We start from the raw sequence: 25,411 nt of genomic DNA, 5'->3' as shown, positions 1-25,411 counted from the left end.
CTGCTGCTGATCCCCCTGTGACTCAAAGAAAAGTGGTACAGTCCTGCCCGTGAGTCAGCTTGTTGCTATGGTAACACATCCCACCTCGGTTGCTCGCATCCCACCCTGCATCATGTGAATTGGCAATGGAGGTATAAAAAGAAAAGAGAGCTACAAAAACAACAGGGAGGATGGATGAGAAGACAGAGGACAGGAAGAGAAATGATGCTCAAACACACTCGCGCACTGATGATATGTTGATCACACAAAGCCCATGTTCAAGGACTTCTCGGTGATACAGAATCTCTTGATGAACGGCTGAAAATGACACATAAGAGATCTTTCTTCTTGTTATGACCTACACAGAGATAAAATGACACACTATGGCACATGGTGTCTTTTTATAGACTAAACAAAATGTCCTACACTGAGCAATCTTCCTCTCCCTTTCTCTCTGTGTCTTTCTTTCTCTGCAGCAGAGTGGTGCAGCTGGAGAGGGGGAGGGGAGGGATGCAGAAAATGAGATCAGGAGGAAAAAGGAAGACTGTTGGAAACCGAGAATGACTGCTGAACAGAGGCCACCCAGTTTTAGCAACAATTTGTCACAATGTTGACCACTGTGATCGAGTAAATAGCAATTCTAGTAAATTACCATTCCCCAGTTAGGATACAAAGTAATAAAGTGAATATAATCCATGCTAATTATATGATGTAACTACAATGTCATAAGTGAAATGCCCTAAAACTCCATTGTTAAGGACTTGTAAGGCTCTGTCCTTCATAACCACATTAAAAGTATCAGGGCGTGGAACTTGATATGGATTGATTAGAACTTGTAAATGTTTGAGTAGGAGAAACACGCACACACATACAATCATCCTACACTGACATCAAAATGTGAGGAATTTCACCTTTGAGAATATATGTTACTACAGCTAAAGCTAACTTATGTGGCTAGGTTTCTGGGTCTGTGTGTGCTCAACACGAGTTTGGCATTGCCCCATATTAAAGTGTTCGAGGTAATCCCTGGTGTAATCCTTCCCAGAGAATCAGCTATGCATAAATTCCACACTTCCTTCTCCAAGACACTGACACACAAACCAAAAGATAACAGCTCCTGTATGTTCTTATGCGAATTTATGTTCAGTTTGCCTTACTTCATGCAAAGAAAGGTACAGTCAGTTATACTATGCATGTGTTTGCTTGTATTCTCCTCAGTTTTCTTGCAAATAAACGCTGTGTTCAAATCAATTATCATCTTGTCATCAATCTAATGCACCTGAGGAATACAGTAAAATCAGGTGATCAAATAATTTTCCATTTCTACATGTTTTACAAAGACACATGTCAATCACTGTTACATGCAAACCAATCATGATTAGAAACAGAATAACGATCCTCTTTAACTGCTCTGCCCCATCCTGTACAAGTTCAAGTGCACCCTTTTGTATAAAACAACAAAACAACAGCCCCAGAGGGACAGGCAGCAGCAGGCATCAGTGGAGAGAGTCTTATACACTGGGGCTACACTACTGTTCTTCCTCTGCTGATATCATGTTCAGTGTATTAAAGTGTAGGATGGCTGCTTTGTGGGAATTAAGTCACAGCCAGAGGTCTCAGATATCTGGGATATCTTGTAAACAAAAACACAATGAGGGGTTACAGTACAAGGATTAACCATAACCACATCCCCAAACACACACAGTGCACAGTGTGTGGATGAGCCCCAACGGCACACACATGGACACACAGCTGCTCACCAGACAGCTCGGCTAAGAAGGCGGGAAACCTAAACAAGAGCCGTGGGCCTGTGGGAACCAGAGGCTTCTGCACGTGATTGTAGTTTTGTGGCCAGTAACAAGTTGAGCAAACTGATGATCTGGGCTTTGTGTAGGATACCAAAATGAAGAATAAAAGCTTCAAGGTAGGGTCCGCAAAGAAGAGAAGATAAAACAACAACACACTGAAGAGGTAGAGGGCATGAAACAGGCTGAACCATTTAGCTGCCTGCTAAAACGTTTCTGTGAGCTTTGACCCCTATGGAGACACTGCCCGAAAGAATTTATGGTACTCAGTAAAAAACCTGCGCCACTAACAAACCTGAGAAAATGAGACATTGTGGTTTAAACACAGTTGAAACAGGTAAAACAGTCACAGATGTGGGCTAATAATGATGACAAACTGCTTCCAGCGGATATGGGGGTTAACACCGTTAACCTGGGTTTATGCCTTTAGTAGTTTCTATTTTCACATGCACACACCCCTGAACATCAAGCAGCTTTTACTGCTAAAACCCGTTCACCACCCAGAGTGAAGAGACAAGGCACATTATGATTTAATACTTCCTCTGATGTTTAAGCAACCCCAGCAGGCATAACTATTAACAGACCACATCATACAAGCATTTAGTCATCACTCACGCATCAAGCTGGGTCTTTAAATTAATCTTTGAGAGTCTTTTTTGGTCTAAAGACACTAGAAGACAATAGATATTAAACACACACACCTTTGTTTTTCTCAACACGTGAATATAATGTAGGGAGATTTATATGGGAGGGGAAAATCTAATTTGTTATTGTGTAACTCTTACTAGAAGCTTATATCATGCTGATTAAAACCATGGCTTCATATACTTTGTGGACAGTTGGAATTTTAATAAATTCTAGGTCAGTTTTCCTTTCTTCATTACACTTTTCTTGTTCAGACACATTCAGCCTCTGTCCTCATTTCTCACATCCCCTTGTCATTTGTTATATAACAAATGTAGATCTCTCTTACTCCCTCTGTCTCTCCCTCTTGTCCATTTCTCTATATTTTCTCAAAAAAATCTCTCATCCTGTCCGTGTCCTTCACCTGACACAACTGTTCCACACATACAGCTTCCCTTAGTCCTGTATTTCAGCACACAAAGAGGTCTGCACATCAAAATGGCTGCCGAGCATTGCACTAACACCAATGCTGCACAAGGATGGTGGAGACTGTGCTGGTTTACCACGTGCCTCCTCCCCTCCCCCGCTGCATCTCTCATCCTCTCCATCACACTGCTTTTCTCCCTCGCTCCAAATCTCCCCAGCACCAGTTGTGATGGTGCCTCTCATCCTCTAACACAAATATAAACCTAACTGTAATACATCTGATCATTGTCAGTCTTTGTATTCTGTATTGATTTGCATGACCTGCCTTTGTTATAGTTTGCCTGCATCCCTCCCTGATTCCTCTTCTTTCTGAGTTTCTGTGCCTTTGCCTTAACCGTGTTATGAAGTGAAGTAGGTCACAGAAATGTAGTGCACTGCGTGGTTGTGTGTCTCTATGCAGAAGCAATCTGGAGCAACGCTGTAGTTGGGATGAAATCCAGAATGTTTTTTTCTTTAATTGTGGCTTCTGTATTGCTTCTGTACTTTATGAGCCAAAGTGTAATAGGATCTAAGCATCAGTAGTCAAACATGATTCTACTTGTTTTGTCAGCATAATATGTAATTTGTCAGTGCAAGACAATGCATAGAGCTGCCAGCAATATATGACAAATGAATCCATATAAATAATTTTTAAGGTAAGTGACATGAAGGTGGGCACAATATGAAGTCCAGTGTTCATAGTTGCTTAACTAGAGAAAGACAAACACATGTTCCATTCAGTTTTAAATGCAACATTTTCCAACAATATTCAATTCTTATCCCAAAATATAACTGTAACGAAACCACAAAAAACTGTGAGATGCAAAGAGATACTTGAAGACTATTTTTAGGATGATAAGAATAGTCTCAAACTGGGTTGATGTTCCTGTGAGTATTCATAACACAGCTATCAGAATAATGAGTGCCAACAGCAAGACAGAAACACCAAACAAAAATATGGAACCAAGGGGTTTCACAGAAGCAAGGAAGAGGCTGATCTCACCTCTATGAGTATATTCTCTGACTCTGCTTTATGTCTTGGCACTGTCCTGGTGGCACTATGGTCAACACTCAGAGTGCTCTGACTGAAGGGGCGGGAGCACTTTATATCACTCTTCCTGGAGTCAGTAGTTCCATACACCTCATAACTGAACGCCGGCTTCAATGTACCGGTGCCTCCTACGTCTGCGTAAAGGGGTGGGTAGTATGGAATAACAGGAAGATTCCCATTGGATTTGTAAAACAGGCGCTCACGTCTCCATCTGTAGATTTTCACTGATATTATAACCACTAAACACGTGATGAACAGGAAGGACACTACAGCCAAAGCCAGCACTAAGTAAAAAGTCAGGTTGTCATTGTACTCCTTGTCGTGAGGAAAGTCAGTGAACTCCGACAGCACTTCCGGGAAGCTGTCCGCCACCGCCACGTTAACAATGACTGTAGCTGAACGAGAGGGCTGCCCGTTGTCCTCCACTATAACAGTCAGTCTCTGTTTCACAGCATCTTTATCAGTCACCTGGCGGATAGTTCGGATTTCTCCATTCTGTAAGCCCACTTCAAACAGCGCCCTGTCTGTGGCTTTCTGCAGTTTATAGGAGAGCCAGGCATTCTGTCCAGAGTCCACATCAACAGCCACCACTTTAGTCACCAGATAGCCCACATCTGCTGAACGAGGCACCATTTCAGCCACTACAGAGCCTCCAGTCTGGACCGGGTACAGAACCTGAGGAGGGTTGTCGTTCTGGTCCTGGATCATTATTTTCACACTCACGTTGCTGCTGAGTGGAGGAGAGCCTCCATCCTGCGCTTTGACGCGAACATGGAACTCTTTTGTCTGCTCATAGTCGAAGGAACGCACAGCAAGTATCTCTCCACTCTCTGCATGCACTGAAAAATAAGCTGAGGCTGACATCCCATTCAGCTGAGTATCCTCAAGGAAATAGGAAATGCGCGCATTGTTCCCAGAGTCTTTATCTGTGGCTTTAACAGAGATGAGTGACATGCCAGGAGAATTATTTTCAGTGATGAAAGCAGTCATCAATGGTCGTGGGAACATTGGAGCGTGGTCGTTTACGTCTGATACTCTTAAATTAATAGTCTTATTGCTAGAATAAGGAGGGGAGCCCTCGTCCATTGCTGTTATGGTAATGTTATATTCTGACACTGTTTCACGATCCAAAACATCGTCAGACATCAGGCTATAAAAATTAGTCGATGATGACTTGATTTTGAAAGGTAGATCTGGACTAATGAGACACTTAACTTGGCCATTTTTGCCTGAGTCCAGGTCTTTGATGTTGAGCATTGCAATGACAGTATCCGGAGCCGAGTCCTCTGGTATGGGATTGGAGAGGGAAATTATGCTAATGACAGGGGCGTTATCATTTTGGTCGGTCACCTCAATTAAGACTTTACTTGTATCTGTCAACCCTCCTTTGTCTATGGCTTCAATATCTATTTCATAATGTTTAGCTTTTTCGTAATCTAACACACCAATTACGGTCATTTCTCCGCTGTGAGGATCTATATTAAACAGGGAGGATGCGCTGTCGGTGTGCTGGGAAAACGAATACATTATCTCTTCGTTTCCTCCTTTATCATTATCAGTGGCACTGACTGTTAAGATCACAGTGCCCCTTGACGCGTTTTCAGAAACAGTTACTCTATAAACAGCCTGGCTGAATACTGGCGCATTGTCATTTGCATCCAACACAACGACATTTATTTTGACAGAGCCCGATTTCTGAGGATTACCACTGTCAAACGCCGTCAGAGTTAACTTGTGCTCTTCTTGTTTCTCTCTGTCAAGCGACGTGTGAAGGACCATCTCGATATATTTTGACCCGTCAGATCGAGAAACAACATTTAATTTGAAATGATCTGTCGGGTTCAGTTTGTATGTTTGAATGGTGTTGTGCGCTACATCGGGGTCTCTGGCGCTCTCCAGCGAATAGCGAGCTCCTGGTGAGGCAGATTCAATAACCTGGAAATTGTACTCCTTCTTCGAAAAAAACGGAGCATTATCATTAATATCTGTAATCTCTACATCAATTCGATGCAGCTCCATTGGGTTTTCTAGGATGATTTGGAAATGAAGAGAGCAGGGAGACACTTGCTTGCACAATTCCTCTCTGTCTATTCTTTTAGCCACGACCAGAGTTCCCTTCTCCGCATTCAGACCAATGTACTCACTGCCGTCCTCGGTAAATATCCGAGCACGCCCAGATTTCAGCCGCTTAACATCCAAGCCAAGGTCCTGAACGATATTGCCGACAACCGAGCCTGTCGCCATCTCCTCGGGTATAGAATAACGGACCTGTCCGAGAGCCATTTCTGCGACGCAGATGCAGAGAAGGAGCAGCAAGCATGATGAGGATTTCTTTTCGGCCGAACAACAAAGAACACCCGTCATGTTGCTTTCGAAATCCGAACGAAAAAACAAAACTACCGTATTAAAATCTGCCAAAAATGTTAGATCATGAGATCATTGCTGAGTGCTAGGCGGCTGGATTTGTGAGGCTTGCAGTTCCGAATAAAATCGAGCTTTAACAACGCATCAGACAGAGGAGGGAGGACTTCAGTCAGGAAAGAGCTGCATTTTCCTCACATTAACCAACAGCGGCACTTAGGGACGAGAAAAGAAATAGCAGAAATGGCTGTATAAATACTGAGTGATATGTTATGACTTGTAGAGACTATATCAGACTACATTAGACTAGATAGACTAGATAGATAGATAGATAGATAGATAGATAGATAGATAGATAGATAGATAGATAGATAGATAGATAGATAGATAGATAGATAGATAGATAGATGTAATCATGTCACTCTCCAGGGTGCTGAAAATTAAACGACAGGGATTTAAAGCGTCACACGGTTACCTAGCGGATTCTAACCTCTAGAGGAGAGTCTGGTTCATCCAGGATGCTCTTCTCACTCTGTATCCGCTGCATCGTCCCTGTTGAACTGGGGTCCATTATCAACACGTTCTGACTACCAGCACCGCCGAACTTACAGTCACTCCTTCTGGAGTCAGTCGTCCTGCACACCTCGTAGTTGTACACGTGTGGGAGAGTCCCTGTCCCCAAAGTGTCTGAGTAACGTGGAGGATAATATGGAATCACAGGGAGACTGGAGTGATACAGGACGCGAGACTGTCTCCATCTGTAGATTTTCACTGATATAATAACCACTAAACACGTGATGAACAGGAAGGACACTACAGCCAAAGCCAGCACCAAGTAAAAAGTCAGGTTGTCATTGTACTCCTTGTCGTGAGGAAAGTCAGTGAACTCCGACAGCACTTCCGGGAAGCTGTCGGCCACCGCCACGTTAACAATGACTGTAGCTGAACGAGAGGGCTGCCCGTTGTCCTCCACTATAACAGTCAGTCTCTGTTTCACAGCATCTTTATCAGTCACCTGGCGGATAGTTCGGATTTCTCCATTCTGTAAGCCCACTTCAAACAGCGCCCTGTCTGTGGCTTTCTGCAGTTTATAGGAGAGCCAGGCATTCTGTCCAGAGTCCACATCAACAGCCACCACTTTAGTCACCAGATAGCCCACATCTGCTGAACGAGGCACCATTTCAGCCACCACAGAGCCTCCAGTCTGGACCGGGTACAGAACCTGAGGAGGGTTGTCGTTCTGGTCCTGGATCATTATTTTCACACTCACATTACTGCTGAGTGGAGGAGAGCCTCCATCCTGCGCTTTGACGCGGAAGTGGAAATCTTTGATCTGCTCGTAGTCAAAAGAGCGCACTGCATGGATGACTCCACTATCAGCACTGACGGACACATATGAGGAGACTGGCACTCCGTTAACAGAGGAGTCCTCCAGGATGTAAGAAACACGAGCATTCTGGTTCCAGTCAGCGTCTCTGGCTCTCACTGTGAATATAGAGAGGCCTGGTGTGTTGTTTTCTACAATGTAGGCCTCATATGAGCTCCTCTCAAAGACAGGCGCGTTGTCGTTGACGTCAGAGATCTGTAAGGTGAGAGTGACGCTGCTGGAGAGGGAGGGCACTCCTTCATCAGAGCAGGTCACTGTGATATTATATTGTGACGCGATCTCTCTGTCTAAACCACTGTCTGTTATTAAACTATAGAAATCATTCGTTGTGGACTTCATCTCAAAAGGAATATTCTCATTTATACTGCACTGTACTTTGCCGTTTTCACCGGAGTCAGCGTCCTCGATATTTATCATTGTAACAACAGTACCAGATTTGGCATCTTCTGGTATCACGTTTGATTTTGACAGTATATGAATATCGGGTTTATTGTCATTCATGTCGATGACGTCGATCATCACTTTACAGGAGTCTACTAGTCCTCCATCATCACTTGCACGAATGTTTATCTGAAAGATTCGCGCTTTTTCATAGTCTACATTTCCTTTTAGCCGAATTTCACCACTTTCTTCATTTACTTCAAACAACCCTCGGGCATTATCTAACATACTAGAAATTGAATAAGTAATCCGACCATTAGGTCCATGATCTGCATCTGTTGCAGTAACTGTCGCTACCACTGTTCCTACTGCTGCATTCTCTTGTATAGAGGCTTTATAAATCGGTTGTGTAAAGACAGGTGCATTATCATTAGCGTCTAAAACAGTGATTAGAATCTGCATTGTTCCTGTCATCTGCGGCTCTCCTCCATCCACCGCCGTCAGGAGTAAAGAAAGATGTTCGTGTTTCTCTCTGTCCAGAGGCTTTTCTAAGACCATCTCGACGTTTTTCGTCCCATCAGCTTGATCGTGTAATTTAACAACAAAATTATCTGCCGGTTCAAGTTTATATGTTTGCAATCCATTTGAGCCTACATCAGGATCAACCGCCCGGTCTAATATGAATTTAGCTCCGCCGACAGCGGATTCACTTATCTTAAATTTGACGTCGGTCTTTTCGAAGGATGGAGGATTGTCATTAACATCTGTGATCTCAACAGTCACACTATAAAATTCCATCGGATTCTCTAATATAATCTTAAAATGCAAAGCGCAAGGCGTCGTCTGTCCACAGAGCGCCTCTCTGTCTATCCTTTCTTTGATGAGGAGGACTCCTCTGTCGTTATTCAGCTCAATGTATCCGTCACTGTCTCGAGTAAAAATTCGAGCCTTACCCGATTTCAGTCTTTTGACATCTAAACCAAAATCCCTTGCCATGTTGCCTACCAGAGAACCTTTTGGCATTTCCTCGGGAATGGAGTAGCTGACCTGTCCGAGCACCGAGCTGAGAGAGAGGAGCGAGACAAACAACAGCAGCAGCCCTCTCATTGTTTTGTCCGACGATATCCCAGTGTAAACCCTGAAAGCCTTTAGGATTTTTGCCCCCGGGATTTTTCAGTCAACGACAGTTTTTAAGGCATATTCCCAACGTGTAATAAGATTTCCTGTTCAGTAGCTCCAGTAAATCCCAGACAGTGAGCTCCGCTTCTGCCTCTTTCTCTCTCTAAAATAAAGGAAATGATGGGAGGTGCAATGAGTCTGCGGTAAATCTGATACCGGCTGGCCAACAGCGGCACTCTGAGTTTGTAATGTAGCATTACACGTGAAAGAGTAAAAGAAATGGACATGGCGAGATTACCAGCTAATAAAACCTCTGTAGTGCGTGGACACTATTGTTTCATACTCCAACTACTTGATAGACAAAATGGTGACAAAATGGAGGTCATGACATGCAAAGGTGTGAGAAAAAATACACTGTGTGAAATTAAAATAAAAAAGTTTCAAAGACACGAGAACTGCAACTAAAAAATATACACCGGTTCAATAAGTTATCACGGCGCTCTCCAGGGTGCTGAAAAAAAAGAAGCAAGCGATTTAAAACGTGAATTCAACGTCGGAACAGATAACTAGCACATCCTAACCTCTAGAGGAGAGTCTGGTTCATCCAGGATGCTCTTCTCACTCTGCATCCGCTGCATCGTTCCTGTAGAACTGGGGTCCATTATCAACACGTTCTGACTACCAGCTCCGCCGAACTTACAGTCACTCCTTCTGGAGTCAGTCGTCCTGCACACCTCGTAGTTGTACACGTGTGGGAGAGTCCCTGTCCCCAAAGTGTCTGAGTAACGTGGAGGATAATATGGAATCACAGGGAGACTGGAGTGATACAGGACGCGAGACTGTCTCCATCTGTAGATTTTCACTGATATAATAACCACTAAACACGTGATGAACAGGAAGGACACTACAGCCAAAGCCAGCACTAAGTAAAAAGTCAGGTTGTCATTGTACTCCTTGTCGTGAGGAAAGTCAGTGAACTCCGACAGCACTTCCGGGAAGCTGTCGGCCACCGCCACGTTAACAATGACTGTAGCTGAACGAGAGGGCTGCCCGTTGTCCTCCACTATAACAGTCAGTCTCTGTTTCACAGCATCTTTATCAGTCACCTGGCGGATAGTTCGGATTTCTCCATTCTGTAAGCCCACTTCAAACAGCGCCCTGTCTGTGGCTTTCTGTAGTTTATAGGAGAGCCAGGCATTCTGTCCAGAGTCCACATCAACAGCCACCACTTTAGTCACCAGATAGCCCACATCTGCTGAACGAGGCACCATTTCAGCCACCACAGAGCCTCCAGTCTGGACCGGGTACAGAACCTGAGGAGGGTTGTCGTTCTGGTCCTGGATCATTATTTTCACACTCACATTACTGCTGAGTGGAGGAGAGCCTCCATCCTGCGCTTTGACGCGGAAGTGGAAATCTTTGATCTGCTCGTAGTCAAAAGAGCGCACTGCATGGATGACTCCACTATCAGCACTGACGGACACATATGAGGAGACTGGCACTCCGTTAACAGAGGAGTCCTCCAGGATGTAAGAAACACGAGCATTCTGGTTCCAGTCAGCGTCTCTGGCTCTCACTGTGAATATAGAGAGGCCTGGTGTGTTGTTTTCTACAATGTAGGCCTCATATGAGCTCCTCTCAAAGACAGGCGCGTTGTCGTTGACGTCAGAGATCTGTAAGGTGAGAGTGACGCTGCTGGAGAGGGAGGGCACTCCTTCATCAGAGCAGGTCACACTGATATTATACTCAGAGGCTCTCTCTCTGTCCAGATCACTGTCTGTCACTAAACTATAGAAATTATTTGACGTTGATTTCAATACAAAGGGAATATTCTCATTTATGAAACACTGAACTTTACCATTTTCACCTGAGTCTGGGTCTTGTATGTTAATCATTGTAACGACTGTGTTGGGGTTCGCACTCTCTGATATAACAGTTGATTTAGACATGATTTTAATCGTTGGTTCATTGTCATTTATATCGACAACATCCACAATCACCTTACAAGAATCAGTTAGTCCACCATTATCCCTTGCACGGACATTGATCTGAAAAGATCTTTTCTTTTCATAATCTAACCGCCCCATCAACCTCAACTCGCCATTTTCCTCGTTTACTTCATACATTTGTCTGACGTCATCAAAGGTATTTGTGATTGCATAAGATATTTTACCGTTTAAGCCATGATCAGCATCTGAGGCACTGACAGTCGTCACTACTGTGCCTTTAGCGGCTTTTTCAGCCACAGTGCCTTTATATATCGGCTGTGTGAAAACAGGAGCATTATCATTAGCGTCTAACACTGTGATGAGGATCTGCATTGTTCCAGACATCTGTGGCTCTCCTCCGTCTAACGCCGTTAACGCCAAAGAAATGAATTCATTTTTCTCTCTGTCCAGAGGTTTTTGTAAAACCATTTCAACATTCTTTGTACCGTCGGCCTGGTTATGCAGTTTCAGTAAAAAATTATCACTTGGCTTGAGCACGTAGCTTTGGAGAGTGTTAGTACCAACATCTAAATCTACTGCTCTTTCCAAATCGAATTTTGCCCCAACGACTGCAGACTCACTAATTGTAAACTTGATTTCGTTTTTCTCAAAGGTTGGTGCGTTATCGTTAATATCTGTGATTTCAACGGTCACACTGTAAAATTCAATAGGATTCTCTAACACAATCTGAAAATGAACTGCGCAAGGCGTTGTTTCACCGCACAGCGCCTCTCTGTCTACTCTCTCCTTGATTAGGAGGACTCCTCTCTCGCTGTTCAGCTCGATGTATTCTCTGCTATCACCAGAATAAACACGAGCGTTACCCAACCTCAGTCGTTTAACATCTAACCCTAAATCCTGAGCAATATTACCAACTAAAGAGCCTTTCGCCATTTCCTCCGGAATCGAGTAGCTGACCTGTCCGAAGACTGAACTGAGAGAGAGGATCGACACAAACAACAGTACTTGCCGTCTCATTGTTTGAAAATATTCCGACAAAAAGAAAGAAGAAATCATCTTAAAATCCGACAGTAAGATGGCCAGTCACTCAAACATATTGTGAATCAAAAATAGTCCTCGTTTCTGACGCAAACTTATTAAAACTGTCTCGTCGTGTATATCGGTCCCTCTACCGAAGACAATGCGCTCCGCGCCTGCCCTTCCTCTCTCATACACCGACATGAAGAGGCGGTGCTGCCGTAAGTATAATACAACTACAACAGACATGGCAACAGCGGCCCATTGAGTTCAGAGAGGAAAACTGCAGAGATGTGGTGTGAGAAGTGGAAAAAGGCGAGAAAATAACTTCTACATTTTGGAAGTAGATTAGAACAGTAACCTGTCCACATTACAAACATACATGGATATCTTATATGTAACATAATATACTTATGCTGGAAAATGTTTCAAAAGATCACCAATATTCAAATGAACGGACGAGAAGTTATAATTATCTTATCTGACACATTGAATGACACGAATGAATAAATACTCATGGTTGCTCTCCAAGGTGCTGAAAAGAAGAGACCAAAGATTTGACCACATGCTGGCGCAGTCGATTAAATATTCTTTTAATAACAAGTTAGAAAGGAGGGCGTGTTTGATGTAACACCTTTCTAACCTCTAGAGGAGAGTCTGGTTCATCCAGGATGCTCTTCTCACTCTGTATCCGCTGCATCGTCCCTGTAGAACTGGGGTCCATTATCAACACGTTCTGACTACCAGCTCCGCCGAACTTACAGTCACTCCTTCTGGAGTCAGTCGTCCTGCACACCTCGTAGTTATACACGTGTGGGAGAGTCCCTGTCCCCAAAGTGTCTGAGTAACGTGGAGGATAATATGGAATCACAGGGAGACTGGAGTGATACAGGACGCGAGACTGTCTCCATCTGTAGATTTTCACTGATATAATAACCACTAAACACGTGATGAACAGGAAGGACACTACAGCCAAAGCCAGCACTAAGTAAAAAGTCAGGTTGTCATTGTACTCCTTGTCGTGAGGAAAGTCAGTGAACTCCGACAGCACTTCCGGGAAGCTGTCGGCCACCGCCACGTTAACAATGACTGTAGCTGAACGAGAGGGCTGCCCGTTGTCCTCCACTATAACAGTCAGTCTCTGTTTCACAGCATCTTTATCAGTCACCTGGCGGATAGTTCGGATTTCTCCATTCTGTAAGCCCACTTCAAACAGCGCCCTGTCTGTGGCTTTCTGCAGTTTATAGGAGAGCCAGGCATTCTGTCCAGAGTCCACATCAACAGCCACCACTTTAGTCACCAGATAGCCCACATCTGCTGAACGAGGCACCATCTCAGCCACCACAGAGCCTCCAGTCTGGACCGGGTACAGAACCTGAGGAGGGTTGTCGTTCTGGTCCTGGATCATTATTTTCACACTCACATTACTGCTGAGTGGAGGAGAGCCTCCATCCTGCGCTTTGACGCGGAAGTGGAACTCTTTGATCTGCTCGTAGTCAAAAGAGCGCACTGCATGGATGACTCCACTATCAGCACTGACGGACACATATGAGGAGACTGGCACTCCGTTAACAGAGGAGTCCTCCAGGATGTAAGAAACACGAGCATTCTGGTTCCAGTCAGCATCTCTGGCTCTCACTGTGAATATAGAGAGGCCTGGTGTGTTGTTTTCTACAATGTAGGCCTCATATGAGCTCCTCTCAAAGACAGGCGCGTTGTCGTTGACGTCAGAGATCTGTAAGGTGAGAGTGACGCTGCTGGAGAGGGAGGGCACTCCTTCATCAGAGCAGGTCACACTGATGTTATACTCAGAGGCTCTCTCTCTGTCCAGATCACTGTCTGTCACTAAACTATAGAAAGTACTCGATGAAGGTGTGATTTTAAACGGTACATCTTTATTAATTGCACATCGGACCTTCCCGTTCTCCTCAGAATCAGGATCATTTACACTCATTACAGCTACCACTGTGTTGAGACGAGAATCTTCTCCGATTGAATTTGATGATGAAATCATATTAATAACAGGACTATTGTCATTAATGTCACCTACATCAATGATTACTTTACTTGAATCAGATAAACCGCCTTTGTCAACCGCCTCTATGTCAATCTCATAGTTTCTGGCTTTTTCATAATCGATAGACCCATTTAATATGAGTTTACCGTCTTCAGTAACATGGAATAATTTTGAAATGCTCCTCATGCTATTTCCGATTACGTAGCTAACCTCTCCATTCGAGCCTTTGTCTGCATCAGAGGCACTCACCTCTGTGATGAGTGTCCCAGTGGGGGAGTTTTCCTTGACACTTGCTTTGTAAATATTCTGTGTAAAAACAGGAGCATTATCATTAACGTCTAAAACGGTAATGTGAATCTGCATAGTCCCAGACCTCTGCGGCTCTCCTCCATCTACAGCCGTTAACAGCAGTGATGCAAACTCCTGTTTCTCTCTGTCTAGAGGCTTCTGTAAAATCATTTCTACCTTTTTACTGCCAGAAGACTGAGTGTGCAATTTCAGTATGAAATTATCATTAGGTTTCAGTGTGTAGCTCTGCAGACCATTCAGCCCTATATCGGGATCGATTGCTTTCTCCAGCATGAACTTAGAGCCGATGACCGCAGACTCGCTTATTTCAAACCTCCTCTCTTCCTTGTCAAAAACGGGAGCATTGTCATTAATATCCGTGATTTCGACAGTAATCGGGAAAATTTCTATTGGGCTTTCTAAGGCAATCTGAAAATGTAACGCACAAGGCGTTGTCTGGCCACAGAGAGCTTCACGGTCTATTCTCTCTTTGATAACGAGCAGCCCTTTTTCCTTGTTAAGCTGAATGTACTCTGCGCTCTCTCCAGTGTGTATCCGAGCTCTGCCCGATTGCAGTCGTTTCAGATCTAAACCTAAATCCTGAGCTATGTTTCCGACCAAGGAGCCTTTGGCCATTTCCTCGGGAATCGAGTAGCTGACCTGGCCGAGCGCTGAACCGAGACAGAGGACCGAGAAAAACAACAGTACTTGCCGTCTCATTGTTCTATCAGACACATCCATCGAGCCAGACTAACGTGCACTCCTGCCTTTTGCAATCTGCGTCACCGATGGAATCAAAAATACAGCAGAGTCTTCTTAATCAACAACAGATGAAGAAATTATTCCGATACGATATTCCGAGCATGGTGTTTCATCCGCGGTCGCCGGTACGTTGTGCTTCGGAGTCCGTCTCCCTTGTGAAAGCACAGGGGATGTCCTCGTGTATAAAGATAAATTTAAACGACAAGACGCTGGTCAACAGCGGCCCACTGAGTTCACAACACGAAACTGCACGAGATCAGAAAAAAGGCACCACAGTTATTTTTTACATTTGACGAGATCACCATTAGGAACACACTACTGTTATGATTTCATTGAAAAAAATATGTCAAAGAGCACAATATCAAATACGAGGAGATGAATACCAATACTGGCCCGCTTAAATGGCAACCAACCTCAGAGTGAATGAAAGAGTAAATGTTCAGGTGAAGGAGAAGTACAAAGGGACACTATTCAAGATTTATCTTTTATATCGCTGTCCAAGGTACTGAGATTGTGTTGGTACAAATTGACAATACTGAAATCAAAATGAACATATAAAAGTATGAGTTTGATGATGAAAACTGTTATAGTCTAACCTCTAGAGGAGAGTCTGGTTCATCCAGGATGCTCTTCTCACTCTGTATCCGCTGCATCGTCCCTGTAGAACTGGGGTCCATTATCAACACGTTCTGACTACCAGCTCCGCCGAACTTACAGTCACTCCTTCTGGAGTCAGTCGTCCTGCACACCTCGTAGTTGTACACGTGTGGGAGAGTCCCTGTCCCCAAAGTGTCTGAGTAACGTGGAGGATAATATGGAATCACAGGGAGACTGGAGTGATACAGGACGCGAGACTGTCTCCATCTGTAGATTTTCACTGATATAATAACCACTAAACACGTGATGAACAGGAAGGACACTACAGCCAAAGCCAGCACTAAGTAAAAAGTCAGGTTGTCATTGTACTCCTTGTCGTGAGGAAAGTCGGTGAACTCCGACAGCACTTCCGGGAAGCTGTCCGCCACCGCCACGTTAACAATGACTGTAGCTGAACGAGAGGGCTGCCCGTTGTCCTCCACTATAACAGTCAGTCTCTGTTTCACAGCATCTTTATCAGTCACCTGGCGGATAGTTCGGATTTCTCCATTCTGTAAGCCCACTTCAAACAGCGCCCTGTCTGTGGCTTTCTGCAGTTTATAGGAGAGCCAGGCATTCTGTCCAGAGTCCACATCAACAGCCACCACTTTAGTCACCAGATAGCCCACATCTGCTGAACGAGGCACCATTTCAGCCACCACAGAGCCTCCAGTCTGGACCGGGTACAGAACCTGAGGAGGGTTGTCGTTCTGGTCCTGGATCATTATTTTCACACTCACATTACTGCTGAGTGGAGGAGAGCCTCCATCCTGCGCTTTGACGCGGAAGTGGAAATCTTTGATCTGCTCGTAGTCAAAAGAGCGCACTGCATGGATGACTCCACTATCAGCACTGACGGACACATATGAGGAGACTGGCACTCCGTTAACAGAGGAGTCCTCCAGGATGTAAGAAACACGAGCATTCTGGTTCCAGTCAGCGTCTCTGGCTCTCACTGTGAATATAGAGAGGCCTGGTGTGTTGTTTTCTACAATGTAGGCCTCATATGAGCTCCTCTCAAAGACAGGCGCGTTGTCGTTGACGTCAGAGATCTGTAAGGTGAGAGTGACGCTGCTGGAGAGGGAGGGCACTCCTTCATCAGAGCAGGTCACACTGATGTTATACTCAGAGGCTTTCTCTCTGTCCAGATCACTGTCTGTTACGATGCTATAGAAATTACTCGACGTAGGTGTAATTGTAAATGGTATATTTTCATTTATCACACATTGAGCTTTGCCATTGGTTTCAGAATCAGGGTCATTTACACTCATCAGAGCTATAACTGTTTTGTGGGCTGAATTCTCTGGTATTGAGCCTGATGTTGATATCATATTTACTACAGGACTATTATCATTCACGTCAATCACATCAATTATTATCTTGCTAGAATCAGAGAGCCCGCCCAGATCAATCGCCTCTATATCGATGTGATAACTCCTTTCTCTCTCATAGTCTATTGCACCGTGTAGTATCACATCTCCCTCACTGCTAATGTGAAATAGCTTCGCCACGGTATCCATGCTGTTCCCGATGACGTAGGTCACCTCTCCATTTGAGCCTTTGTCTGCATCAGAAGCGGTGACCTTTGTAACAAGTGTTCCTATGGCGGAGTTTTCTGTAATGCTCGCTTTGTAAACAGCTTTACTAAACACAGGAGCATTGTCGTTGGCATCCAACACAGTAACATAAATCTGCATTGTTCCCGTCATTTGAGGTTCTCCTCCGTCCTCCGCGGTCAGAACTAAAGATATGTGCTCTTGTTTCTCTCTGTCTAACGGCTTTTGTAAAATCATTTCTACCTTTTTGTTTCCATCAGACTGACTGTGGAGTTTAAGCACAAAATTGTCGGTCGGCTTCAGAGTGTATCTCTGCAGACCATTCTGTCCGATATCAGGGTCCATCGCCTTCTCCAGCATGAATTTAGAGCCGACGACCGCTGACTCGCTTATTTCAAACCTCCTCTCCTCCTTTTGAAAGACCGGAGCGTTGTCGTTAACATCTGTGATTTCAACAGTCACCGGGAATAATTCCAGCGGGTTCTCTAACGTAATTTGAAAATGCAAAGCGCAAGGCGTTGTCTGTCTGCAGAGCGCCTCGCGGTCTATTTTCTCTTTAATAAGGAGGACTCCCCTCTCTCTGTTCAGCTCGATGTACTGAACACTGTCACCCGTATATATACGAGCTTTACCGGACTTCAGCCGTCTGACATCTAAACCTAAATCTTGTGCTATGTTGCCGACCAATGAGCCTTTAGCCATTTCCTCCGGAATAGAGTAGCTGACCTGCCCGGTCACAGAACCGAGGTAGGCGATGGAGAACAACAACAGTACTTGCCGTTTCATTGTTCTGTCCGACAGCTCTGTCGCACCACAACCACCGAGTTTAATTCCGTTTGGCAAGTAAGATTCCTGTGACGTGTGAATCACAAAGGGAAGAGAAACATGATGTAGATCCTGCTCGTTAAAAAATAGAGTTCCGGCTGAAAATGTCGGAGGCTAGCGCGGTCTGATCTCCGAGGTGTGCATGCTGCGTATGTGACTGTGCCTCAGCATTGTGCCAGGAGGATGACTGAGACACCCAGTTACAAAAGCAACTCGGAACTGCAACATATTGGGCAACAGCGGCCCGATGAGTTCAGATGGTGAAAGTACATAAAAACAGTAATGGTGTCATGTAAATTCAAATACCACAGTCAGGACATGGTAATAAACGTATAAGTAGCCCGTCCAACCTGCCGGAATAATCATTCTAAAAAATGTTCTTCCTATAGTGATCCATTCGTATAAAATAGGAATTAAAATAATACATGAAAAGAGACTATTTACAGGGAGGGTCAAAGACAAGGGGCAAATGTGGGACTGTGGTGTCATTGTCACTGTCCAAGGTGCTGATATAGTGCCTAACTGACGCCTTTACAATTACTTATCAGTCACATAGTGCCAGCAAGCGCTGAAAACAGATTAACCATTTGACCAACCTCTAGAGGAGAGTCGGGTTCATCCAGGATGCTCTTCTCACTCTGCATCCGCTGCATCGTCCCTGTTGAACTGGGGTCCATTATCAACACGTTCTGACTACCAGCTCCGCCGAACTTACAGTCACTCCTTCTGGAGTCAGTCGTCCTGCAAACCTCGTAGTTATACACGTGTGGGAGAGTCCCTGTCCCCAAAGTGTCTGAGTAACGTGGAGGATAATATGGAATCACAGGGAGACTGGAGTGATACAGGACGCGAGACTGTCTCCATCTGTAGATTTTCACTGATATAATAACCACTAAACACGTGATGAACAGGAAGGACACTACAGCCAAAGCCAGCACTAAGTAAAAAGTCAGGTTGTCATTGTACTCCTTGTCGTGAGGAAAGTCAGTGAACTCCGACAGCACTTCCGGGAAGCTGTCGGCCACCGCCACGTTAACAATGACTGTAGCTGAACGAGAGGGCTGCCCGTTGTCCTCCACTATAACAGTCAGTCTCTGTTTCACAGCATCTTTATCAGTCACCTGGCGGATAGTTCGGATTTCTCCATTCTGTAAGCCCACTTCAAACAGCGCCCTGTCTGTGGCTTTCTGCAGTTTATAGGAGAGCCAGGCATTCTGTCCAGAGTCCACATCAACAGCCACCACTTTAGTCACCAGATAGCCCACATCTGCTGAACGAGGCACCATCTCAGCCACCACAGAGCCTCCAGTCTGGACCGGGTACAGAACCTGAGGAGGGTTGTCGTTCTGGTCCTGGATCATTATTTTCACACTCACATTACTGCTGAGTGGAGGAGAGCCTCCATCCTGCGCTTTGACGCGGAAGTGGAAATCTTTGATCTGCTCGTAGTCAAAAGAGCGCACTGCATGGATGACTCCACTATCAGCACTGACGGACACATATGAGGAGACTGGCACTCCGTTAACAGAGGAGTCCTCCAGGATGTAAGAAACACGAGCATTCTGGTTCCAGTCAGCGTCTCTGGCTCTCACTGTGAATATAGAGAGGCCTGGTGTGTTGTTTTCTACAATGTAGGCCTCATATGAGCTCCTCTCAAAGACAGGCGCGTTGTCGTTGACGTCAGAGATCTGTAAGGTGAGAGTGACGCTGCTGGAGAGGGAGGGCACTCCTTCATCAGAGCAGGTCACACTGATGTTATATTGCGAGGAGGCTTCTCTGTCCAACGCTATCTCAGTAACTAAACTATAAAATCCATTCATGGTGTTTTGAATTTTAAAGGGAATGTCGTTGTTAATATTACACTTCGCCTCCCCATTCCTCTCAGAGTCTGGGTCATTTACGCTTAGCACAGCAATGACAGTACTCTCAGGAGAGTCCTCTAGAATGCTGTCTGATTTAGAGAGTATTTTCATCTGAGGGCTGTTGTCATTGACGTCAGTGATATCGACGAGGATCTTACTGGAGTCAGAGAGTCCTCCATTATCTGAAGCCTCTATATCAATCTGGAAGAGCTTCGTCTTTTCATAATCTATTTCACCGATCAAGATAACCTCTCCTGTTTTTCTGTCGATCTGAAATAAGTCAGATAACCGACGCTTGCTATTTGAAATAGCGTATGAAATTTCTGCATTAGATCCTCCATCTTTGTCAGACGCACGGACGGCTATAACACTCGTCCCTTTCGGGGAATTCTCGGTTAGTGTTGCCTTGTATAACGGCTTAGTGAAAATTGGTGCGTTGTCGTTTACATCTAATACGTTAACATTTATCTGCATTGTACCTGACATACGCGGCTGTCCGCCATCCACAGCAGTTAACAACAGTGATATCTTCTCCTGCTGCTCTCGATCGAGAGGCTTCTGCAGCACCATCTCTACCTTTTTGCTTCCGTCTGCCTGATTCTCCAGTTTGAGTTCGAAATTATGTGTCGGTTTAAGTGAGTAGCTTTGGAGATCATTCGTGCCAATGTCAGCATCGATGGCTTTCTCCAGAACAAATTTCGACCCAATAACTGCGGACTCGCTGATTTCAAAATGCTTCTCGGTCGACGCGAAGCTCGGAGCATTATCGTTTATGTCTGTGATTTCTATTGTTATGCTAAACAATTCCATTGGGTTTTCCAAAATCATCTGTAAATGTAAAGCACAGGGCGTCGTTTCTCCGCACAACGTTTCTCTGTCTATTCTCTGTTTGATGAGGAGGACTCCCCTCTCTCTGTTCAGCTCAATGTATTCTGCGCTATCTCCCGAATGAATACGAGCTTTACCCGATTTGAGCCTTTTGACATCTAAACCCAAATCTTGAGCTAAATTACAGACTAATGAACCTTTCTCCATTTCCTCGGGAATGGAGTAGCTGGCCTGCCCGAGCACCGCAGCGAGAGGGAGGACGAGGATGAACAACAGTACTTGCCGTCTCATTGTTTAGTCGGTGTAATCCAGTGTCGTTTAAAGGAAACTGTAATCCATACGAATATAGTCAAAATTACCGACCGAGCACGAAGGAAATGTTCAGGAAAAAAATAGCAGCTTTCCGTGTCCGCGAGTACTTTTCCATATAAAGGAGGACAGGCGGTTAGAGGCTGTTTTATTGTCTGCCATGTCACAATCTGAGGGGGAGGTACAGTTACCAGCCCTGTCGGAGACTGCCACACTCTGGCCAATAGCGGCCCTTTCTGTTCAATACACAGAACAGCATATGTTGGGAAAAGGAGGAAGAGAAACGTGATTGATGATGGAAAAAAACAAACACAATTATTATTATTATTATTATTATTATTATTATTATTATTATTATTATTATTATTATTATTATTATTATTATTATTATTATTATTATCATCATCATCATTATTATTATTATTATTATTATTATTATTATTATTATTATTATTATTATTATTATTATTATTATCATTATTAATTTTTATTATTATTAAAGAAGCGATATTAGTTGCAAACTAGTATTTTACTACCCTCAGAACCGTTTGGGTTAAAGTCTGTGATATCACTATCTAATTACAGATCTATCCAAATGTATTGTTCGCAATAGAATATTACAATAGCAAAAGTATCATGTGATAGTTTCGTGAATGTATAGAATGATCTTGAAAGTCCAATCAGGATAAAAATTAAACTATGAAGAGTTAAAATCAAATAACTTATTTTAATCATCTAACCAAACTCTGTGCTACAAAACCAAATGGGTAGACAGGTTTTGTATCATTAAGAAAGAAACAAAAAAGGTTAGAGTCACTTAACAAGCAGACAAGGATGTCAAGAAATGAAGTGATCAGTGCAAGCGAGCTCACGTATCCTCTTCAGTAGAGGCATGAAACCTAAGCTATTCAGACACTGATGCTCACAAAAAATAATACTAAAGTACAATTAATGAAGTCCTGCAACAAGGAAGCATTTCAGAAAAATACTGGCCCCACCCACACCCCCTGCAGACTTACATGCACACACTCGCCCCTGCCAGCTGTATTAAAGGTCAAACAGAACATGGACACAAAGTCCAGGGCGACAACAGCGCCTCTGTCCATGGTGCTGATAGCAAACGGGTGATATATGGCGCCTGGTAAATAATACTCATCAGAGAGAACATGTAAACAGGTTACACTGAAATTACCACACTAGGACCGACCTCTAGAGGAGAGTCTGGTTCATCCAGGATGCTCTTCTCACTCTGTATCCGCTGCATCGTCCCTGTTGAACTGGGGTCCATTATCAACACGTTCTGACTACCAGCTCCGCCGAACTTACAGTCACTCCTTCTGGAGTCAGTCGTCCTGCACACCTCGTAGTTGTACACGTGTGGGAGAGTCCCTGTCCCCAAAGTGTCTGAGTAACGTGGAGGATAATATGGAATCACAGGGAGACTGGAGTGATACAGGACGCGAGACTGTCTCCATCTGTAGATTTTTACTGATATAATAACCACTAAACACGTGATGAACAGGAAGGACACTACAGCTAAAGCCAGCACTAAGTAAAAAGTCAGGTTGTCATTGTACTCCTTGTCGTGAGGAAAGTCAGTGAACTCCGACAGCACTTCCGGGAAGCTGTCGGCCACCGCCACGTTAACAATGACTGTAGCTGAACGAGAGGGCTGCCCGTTGTCCTCCACTATAACAGTCAGTCTCTGTTTCACAGCATCTTTATCAGTCACCTGGCGGATAGTTCGGATTTCTCCATTCTGTAAGCCCACTTCAAACAGCGCCCTGTCTGTGGCTTTCTGCAGTTTATAGGAGAGCCAGGCATTCTGTCCAGAGTCCACATCAACAGCCACCACTTTAGTCACCAGATAGCCCACATCTGCTGAACGAGGCACCATTTCAGCCACCACAGAGCCTCCAGTCTGGACCGGGTACAGAACCTGAGGAGGGTTGTCGTTCTGGTCCTGGATCATTATTTTCACACTCACATTACTGCTGAGTGGAGGAGAGCCTCCATCCTGCGCTTTGACGCGGAAGTGGAAATCTTTGATCTGCTCGTAGTCAAAAGAGCGCACTGCATGGATGACTCCACTATCAGCACTGACGGACACATATGAGGAGACTGGCACTCCGTTAACAGAGGAGTCCTCCAGGATGTAAGAAACACGAGCATTCTGGTTCCAGTCAGCGTCTCTGGCTCTCACTGTGAATATAGAGAGGCCTGGTGTGTTGTTTTCTACAATGTAGGCCTCATATGAGCTCCTCTCAAAGACAGGCGCGTTGTCGTTGACGTCAGAGATCTGTAGGGTGAGAGTGACGCTGCTGGAGAGGGAGGGCACTCCTTCATCAGAGCAGGTCACTGTTACATTATACTGTGACGCGATCTCTCTGTCTAACTCACTGTCTGTTACCAAACTATAGAAATTATTAGATGTCGACTTTATAGTCAAAGGGGTGTTATCGTTTATAAAACAGTGAACTTTACCGTTTTCATTTGAGTCTGGGTCTTGAACGTTCATCATTGCTACAACAGTGTTCAATTTAGAGTGTTCAGAAATCATGTTTGATTTCGACATGATATTAATTGTTGGTTTGTTGTCGTTCACATCCACCACCTCAACTCTGACTTTACATGAATCTGTAAGTCCACCATCGTCACTTGCACGTATATTAATATGGTAAATCCGTGCTTTTTCATAGTCAATATTTCCAATTAATGTTATTTCACCACTGTCTTCGTTTATCTGAAACAGTGCATGTGCTTGATCCAAACTGTTTGTAATTGAATATTTTATTCTGCCATTCATTCCATAATCTGCATCTGACGCAGTAACGCTGGTGACAACAGTGCCTTCTGGGGCATTTTCAAACACAGTGGCTGTGTAGGTGGACTGTGTAAAAACAGGCGCATTATCATTCACATCTAACACCGTGATGAAAATCCGAATTGTCCCTGACATTTGCGGATCTCCTCCATCAAACGCTGTTAAAACCAGTGATATCATTTCTTCCTTTTCTCTGTCGAGAGGCTTCTGTAAAACCATCTCAATCTTTTCCGTCCCGTCACCCTGACTGTCTCGTTTCAGTACAAAATTATCTGTTGGTTTAAGATCGTATTTTTGCAGACCATTTTTTCCGACGTCAAGATCTATCGCTCTGTCTAAGACAAATTTCGATCCAATAACAGCAGACTCGCTGATTTTAAAACTGACTTCATTTTTTTCAAACGTGGGAGGATTGTCATTTACGTCGGTGATCTCGACTGTGACACTGTAGAACTCCATGGGGTTCTCCAAAATGATCTGAAAATGTAACGCACAAGGCGTAGTCTGTCTGCAAATCGCCTCTCTGTCTATCTTGTCCTTGATGAGGAGGACTCCTCGTTCTTTGTGCAGCTCGATGTATCCCGCACTGTCTCCCGTATAGACGCGAGCTTTACCTGATTTCAGTCGCTTTATATCCAAACCCAAATCCTGAGCTATATTACCGACTAAAGATCCACCCAGCATCTCCTCAGGAATGGAGTAGCTGACCTGTCCGAGCACCGAAGTGAGCTGAAGCACCAGTGAAAACAACAGTACTTGCCGTCTCATTGTTCTGTCCGACATTTTTTTTTCCTTGCGAAATTCAATGAGACGAATTATGTTCCTCTGTATCCGGATATGTACGGTCCGTTAAATTTCATGAAAAACTGCAGAAATGTATCCCTCCATAATCGTCCAAATCGGCATAAAACACGAGCTTGTGCGATGCTGTCGTTTAAGTGCACGCCGCCGTCGCAGCCCCGTGCCTTTCTTTCTCTCTCCGATAGCATCATGATGGGGGCGGTTTCTCTTCAAATGCACCGAGAGACATAAACACACTGGCCAACAGCGGCCCTAAGAGTACAAAGCAATGAACTACAGAAACCACCGGAGGAAAAATAAACATACTGTAAAGGAGGGAACACAGTTGATATGTGTAACAGACGAAAAGTCCAGTTAAATAGGTGATATGATTCGCGCACAACAGGATAGTGAGCGGCTTACTCCCCACTGTGGTTAAAGAAGGTCATCGTATTTTCCATTCTAACACAGTAGAAATTAAACAATTATGAAGCCAATTTGTTATATGGACGAAGACTGAAATTCGAACCATAATTACCAACACGAATACGTTTGAATAATTGGAATCATTTATATGCAACTTGAA

The 25,411-nt window shown here is 44.3% G+C and overlaps 3 protein-coding genes across 38 annotated transcripts in view; all 3 read right to left on the bottom strand.

The window, feature by feature from the left end:
* LOC119007663 (protocadherin gamma-C5-like) overlaps positions 1 to 25,411 on the bottom strand; it is a 261,083-nt gene that overhangs the window by 50,090 nt on the left and 185,582 nt on the right. For 2 of the 36 annotated variants that reach the window (XM_037077486.1, XM_037077508.1), the window contains exon 1: positions 12,782 to 15,310. The exons of 29 other annotated variants lie outside the window; for them this stretch is intronic. In XM_037077486.1, the coding sequence (XP_036933381.1) occupies positions 12,782 to 15,184 (2,403 nt within the window). In that variant the 5' untranslated portion in view covers positions 15,185 to 15,310. Of the gene's footprint in view, positions 1 to 3,876; positions 6,390 to 6,775; positions 9,294 to 9,753; positions 12,192 to 12,781; positions 15,311 to 25,411 lie in introns of those variants that run through there. 5 more of the 36 variants (XM_037077480.1, XM_037077506.1, XM_037077497.1 and 2 more) reach the window with 5 other exon arrangements.
* On the bottom strand, positions 15,404 to 18,227 carry LOC119007681 (protocadherin beta-16-like). The gene is made up of 2 exons (XM_037077538.1): positions 15,802 to 18,227; positions 15,404 to 15,451 (listed from the first exon to the last, which is right to left on the bottom strand). Exons 1-2 carry the CDS (start codon positions 18,181 to 18,183, stop codon positions 15,419 to 15,421), a joined length of 2,415 nt encoding a protein of 804 aa, XP_036933433.1. The 5' UTR covers positions 18,184 to 18,227; the 3' UTR covers positions 15,404 to 15,418.
* Positions 18,771 to 25,047, bottom strand: LOC119008045 (protocadherin beta-16-like). Its single transcript, XM_037078071.1, has 2 exons — positions 22,429 to 25,047; positions 18,771 to 18,818 (listed from the first exon to the last, which is right to left on the bottom strand). The coding sequence occupies exons 1-2, from the start codon at positions 24,826 to 24,828 to the stop codon at positions 18,771 to 18,773; spliced, it is 2,448 nt and encodes an 815-aa protein (XP_036933966.1). The 5' UTR covers positions 24,829 to 25,047.

Source organism: Acanthopagrus latus, chromosome 18 (genome assembly GCF_904848185.1).
Source record: "Acanthopagrus latus isolate v.2019 chromosome 18, fAcaLat1.1, whole genome shotgun sequence".
Lineage (NCBI taxonomy): Eukaryota > Metazoa > Chordata > Actinopteri > Spariformes > Sparidae > Acanthopagrus > Acanthopagrus latus.
The sequence above is the reverse complement of the archived record's forward strand: the minus strand, read 5'-3'. Positions and strand labels throughout refer to the sequence as shown.

Coding starts and splice junctions, on each gene's coding strand:
- LOC119008045 (XM_037078071.1), bottom strand. CDS start 24,828: ATGTCGGACAGAACAATGAGACGGCAAGTACTGTTGTTTTCACTGGTG. Junction 18,819..22,428: donor AACCAGACTCTCCTCTAGAG/GTCGGTCCTAGT, acceptor TCTCCTCTAGAG/GTTGGTCAAATGGTTAATCT.
- LOC119007681 (XM_037077538.1), bottom strand. CDS start 18,183: ATGAAACGGCAAGTACTGTTGTTGTTCTCCATCGCCTACCTCGGTTCT. Junction 15,452..15,801: donor AACCAGACTCTCCTCTAGAG/GTTAGACTATAA, acceptor GATCTCGTGCAG/TTTCGTGTTGTGAACTCAGT.